The sequence below is a fragment of the Halyomorpha halys genome, unplaced genomic scaffold (genome assembly GCF_000696795.3).
Source record: "Halyomorpha halys isolate HHAL.00 unplaced genomic scaffold, Hhal_1.1 Scaffold361.1, whole genome shotgun sequence".
Lineage (NCBI taxonomy): Eukaryota > Metazoa > Arthropoda > Insecta > Hemiptera > Pentatomidae > Halyomorpha > Halyomorpha halys.
This window is the reverse complement of record NW_027108072.1, coordinates 58,258-63,573: the sequence shown is the minus strand read 5'-3', so window position 1 is coordinate 63,573 and position 5,316 is coordinate 58,258. Positions and strand designations below refer to the sequence as shown.

The 5,316-nt window shown below is 34.4% G+C and overlaps 1 protein-coding gene across 3 annotated transcripts in view; it reads right to left on the bottom strand.

Annotated features, from left to right (window-relative positions):
• LOC106681710 (beta-1,3-galactosyltransferase 1) overlaps positions 1-5,316 on the bottom strand; it is a 49,288-nt gene that overhangs the window by 29,937 nt on the left and 14,035 nt on the right. For 2 of the 3 annotated variants that reach the window (XM_067046468.1, XM_067046467.1), the window contains exon 2: positions 4,596-4,713. The exons of the other annotated variant lie outside the window; for it this stretch is intronic. In XM_067046468.1, coding sequence (XP_066902569.1) covers positions 4,596-4,713 — 118 coding nt within the window. The remainder of the gene's footprint in view (positions 1-4,595; positions 4,714-5,316) is intronic. 3 annotated transcript variants of the gene reach the window in all.

Sequence of the window (5,316 nt, the reverse complement as noted above, 5' to 3'; positions counted from 1 at the left end):
ATAAATAGACAATAAATATATTCAATTGTTATTAAACAATTACATTGTTTACTATGTATTTTTTGTGCTAATTCTGTATCACTGTAAGTGTTTTGGTTTAAAAGAAAACGAATTATACTGGTAATGTTTGTATAGTGAAATACCGGCTAATAGGATTATTAGCCACTCCAATAATCCAATTGTTAATTGGATCCTATATAATTTAGAAGTTTTCTCTTTGTTTTTAATTTAATTTATGTATTTCATCTAATTTAATTTACGAATAAATGTTTTATCCGAGCCAGTGTTTATTTATTTTTTTTAGTTAAGCTTTCCGACAAGGAGACTATGTCGAATTGAGGTGGCTTAACAAGCCCTCATACGAAGATTTTATGGTTTCTATAAGTTATAAAGGGACGTTTTTTGTCTTTAGTGCATTCCATATTTAGACTCTTGGAACTGAATCAAAAGCGGCTTGCAGATCTAAAAAAGCGAAATATACATTTTTATCCCTCAAATTGTTTCGGTCTCCTGCATCAGCTTGTTCTTCCAGTTCTCTTTCATCTTTTCATAAATTTTAAAATTATTCTCTTCCATAAGCCTTTTCATTCTTTTATTTCTATCAATACGTCACCACTTTCATCATCAGAACCTGGATCAAGATTAAACTCATTTTCAAATGTTCTTTTTTTAGTAACTTCATGTTCTTCAACATAAGCTAATGGTTCTACCACTTTGTATGGACCACTGGATTCTTCACTAACACCAACTATATAGTCTTTAACAAACACAGATGTTTCAGTGTCTTTTTAAATTTCTTTTTTGGTTTCTCGTACATTTGTAGCATGAACCTTCACATTTGAACCAACCTTTAAGTTCACTACATAAAATCCCTCACATCTTATTCCAACTATTACAGTATCATTTTTTACAATTTTCACTTTGACTTTAGAAAAAGTCACGTATCCACCGTTATTTTATTCACAGACAACAAATTTCTACTGAGATCTGGGATGTACATCACATCCTTTAGTTGACATTTGTCAGTTTTTACAAAACCAACCATTTTGGATGTCATGGATGCACAGTTTTCAATGAGATCTACTTCAGCATCAATAGGTTGTGCCTGCGACAATACACTTATGTTGTTGGACATATGTCTTGTGGAACCTGTAAAAACAGTTCGGCAGTGTTGGATTGTGTTCAAATACTTCGTAAAGTAAAAATATTTAAGTGCAACCAATAATATGAAATGGATCTCAACAGCTTTAATGAAATACTTCAGATTGAGCCACTAAAATGACCTGAGAACTTCCAAATGTTGAAATTCAAGGTAAACACCTTCCTAAAAGCCAACGGGTTGTTTGAGGTTGTTTCTAAAGATTGTGAGCCTCCCAGAGACCAGCAAAGTAAAGACTATAAGGTGTACTTACAAAATGATGCTAAAGCCCAAAAGTTAATTGTAAATTAGAGAGCATTAACTCATATTTTGACTTGTACTAATGCAAGTCAAATGTATTCTAAAATATGTGACATCTATGAGAGTGATGTTTCTCAGCAAAAGTTTGAACTTTTGTAAGAGTTCTTAGATTTTAAATTTAAGACAGAGTAGACTTGGCCAACCACACAAGCTCTATTCAAAATTTTACATTTAGATTAAAATCATTTGGAAATTAATCACCGAGAAAAGGAGTGCTTCTTTCGTAAAAGTGAAAACGTCAGCAGTTTCTTTCCTTACTAGGAAATGTAGTAAAAAATCAACTGAATGGGTCTTAGATCCAGGTTCCACGAGACATATGACCAACAATGTAAGTGTACTGTTGATGCTGAGGTAGATCTGGCCGAAAACTGTGCATCCATGACAGCCAAAATGGTTAGTTGCATAAAAAGTGACAAGTGTCAACTGAAAGAGGTGATATACATACCAGATCTCAGTAGAAATTTGTTGTCTTTGGATAAAATAACACAGAACGGTGGATATATAACTTTCTCTAAAAACAAAGTGAAAATTGTAAAGAATGATATTGTTATAGTTGGAAAAAGATCTCCTGGGGGATTGTATATTGTGAAATTGAAGGTTGATTCAAATGTGAGGGCTTATACTACTTATGTACATGCAGCCAAAAAAGAAATGAAATAGGAAAATGAAACATCTGTGTTTGTTAAAGACTGTATAGTTAGTGTTAGTGAAGAATCCACCGGTGAATACAAAGCATCTGAACCATTAGTTAATGTTGAAGAACATGAAATTACTAAGAGAACATTTAAAAATGAGTTTAATTGATTCCGGTTCTGGTGATGAAAGTGGTAATGCTTAACCCAGAAACAAAGGGGGATTCAGTGATCCAACGAATACTGTTAAACCTGGTGAATATTATAATTCTGACTGTGAAAAGTAAAAATGTAGCCGAGAGACGAAAAGTTCATATCATCTACAAAAGGACAGATGACCAGTTGGAGATGTTTGAATCTAGAATTTAATGAAGTGTGATTGTGAAACATTAAACCAAAAAAATTGAAACTTAAAAGATTTTTATTGTTTTTATATGTACAAAACTAATATTGTAAATTTAGTCTTCATTAATATTGAAAAATTAATGAAAACGAAAATTTTATTAAAAAAAAAAAAATGAATATTTAAGAGGGTGTGTTAAAGTGTGATGTAAAAATTCATTTTTTATTGTGTACATGTTGCTCTGTGGCAAACTGGGAATATATCGATTGTAGTTATCTAACCGTTATGTACTTGGTCTATAGGCCAGTTGCCAGAGTTGGCGGGTGGTAGGCTGTCAAGTTTTGTTATGTATTTGTGTTCTGTGCTAATCACCCGCAAAATAGTTCTAATGATTCAGAGTTTATTAAGTGGCCTCAGACTAGATGAAAATCAACGGTTACGACATGGCTCTCAAACGAAAATACGGCTACATGGAACATAAATACACTCACGGGAAAGGAGGAAGAGATATCTGCAGAGATGATGGCGTACCGCGTGGACATCTTAGGCATTAGAGAAGTGAAGAAAATAAGTAATGGAGAGCTAAGGCTGCCCAGGGACAATACTTTGTTGCCACTCAGGCTTTGTTTTGTACGTGTTTGTTCTCAGTACAATAAGAACGTTTTGTGTTATCTAACCGTAACTAATAAAACAGTAAAAACATTTGTGATAAGTAAAAACATTAATAGGGATAAAAAAAATCCTTATTTGAGTTAATAAGGAATTGCCTATTCTTGATTGAAAGAATATAAAATTACATTTGTTAGAAATGTTATTTAATAATAGGAAAGATTCCCCTGGAGACAATTTATTAATGTTCTCTAAAAACTAATATGTTAGTTTTCGGCAATTTTCTCGCTATCGAACAATCATTAAATCTAAGTTACGATTTATTAAAAATTAATAACTTAAATCTTTTATTTCGTCCCAAGTATATGACTTCGGTAAAGTATTTTTTTTTTTATGAAATTATTAAGGTCCAACCATTGTAGCAGACAACCACAGGTTTAGCAAATATATTTAGCAAGGGAAGGCTGCAAATAAAATTTTAAATGGTCTCCCATCGCCTTCTGAGATTGGCGTCACGACTGAGGTGAGTCGTGCGAGTAAAGTTAGTTCGATGTTGGTTCAAGGAAAAGATGAAGCCAACATCTTCAATATAATCCAGTGTGAGAAGCTTGGAGAGGCTGGTATTAAGGTGGAACTGGTGATAGAAGCTTGGAGAGGCTGGTATTAAGGTGGAACTGGTGATAGAAGCTTGGAGAGGCTGGTATTAAGGTGGAACTAGTCATAGAAGCTTGGAGAGGCTGGTATTAAGGTGGAACTAGTCATAGAAGCTTGGAGAGGCTGGTATTAAGGTGGAACTGGTCATAGAAGCTTGGAGAGGCTGGTATTAAGGTGGAACTGGTCATAGAAGCTTGGAGAGGTTGGTATTAAGGTGGAACTGGTCATAGAAGCTTGGAGAGGCTGGTATTAAGGTGGAACTGGTCATAGAAGCTTGGAGAGGCTGGTATTAAGGTGGAACTGGTCATAGAAGCTTGGAGAGGCTGGTATTAAGGTGGAACTGGTCATAGAAGCTTGGAGAGGCTGGTATTAAGGTGGAACTGGTCATTGAGCCCAGAGTTGAAGTAAGGGGAGTACTCTTCTTTGGATGTTATGCTGAAATTACGTCGGGTATATCTGGTCGCCCAGAGTCCTCAAAAATGTTGAGCGGTTTGAAACACCAAGAAACTTCCACTTCTCGTGATAATACAAATTTCCATAGAGAAGAGATGCTCGCAAGGTTCAGTCCTTGGTCCTACTCTGCAGAAATTGGTCTTTGACGAGTTCCTGGAGTGTTACAGGAGGGACGGTTCTCTAATATTATTAAGGGATAAGCCCACTGAACCGATGGGTAAAACAAGGTAGGTCAAAGCGTAGGTGCGAGGATTGCATCAAGAAATTCTAAAAAAAAATGTTCAAACCCGGTATTTGAGGGCGAAAATATTTCAAACTCACCAAGGCGCAGAAGAGCCTTGCTACGGACTTTCTATTTGACCCCTACACTAGTTAAATCATTTTATTGAAATTTAGGTCTATCGTTTTTGGTTACAGTCAAAGAATATAAAAAAAAAATTTATACCTTGTTTCGGCAATGGTGTTGTCCACAGAGAAGAATAGGTGATAATCAAAATATAAAATATTACAACTAAAATAAATAATTTCCACAAAGACTGCCTACCACAGCCAGCTGTAAACATCTGAAAAATGATATTTGAAATTACTATTTGCGTTATAAAAATCAATTTTATGTACTCTAGTAGGGACCATAGAGTGTGGAACATTTTTATTTTCTATAATTTTCCATTGGAGAACAGATATGCCGGTATTAAACTGTACTCATAATTTCTTGAACAACGAGATAAGTTTAGTTGTTTCTTTATTTAAGAGGTTTTTTTCAGGAAGGTGGTCAGGGGAACTCACAACATTTATTTGCGTTATAATCTCGAATTCCAATTTTATATGAATACGGTTATAATTATTTATGAGGAAGAGATGGTTGGGGGTCTGCACCTGTATCTGAGAATAACACAAATAAGTTTAAACAACTTATGTATTAGTGCCAACGTTTCCGCCAGAATTTCTAGCCTTCATCAGGGCTGGAAGGCGACGGACATCCAAGTGGTCATAATTATTGTGGTTCCGTTACTGAAAACTGCTTCTATTATTTGTGAATATGGTTTAATTATTTCTATCTCATTTAATATATTGGTTTTAAATTTTCATATCATTACTTCATTATTGATTTTAAAAGGATTTTAGTTTTAGTTTAACATAAAAGTATCAATTCTCGATCCGGTAAC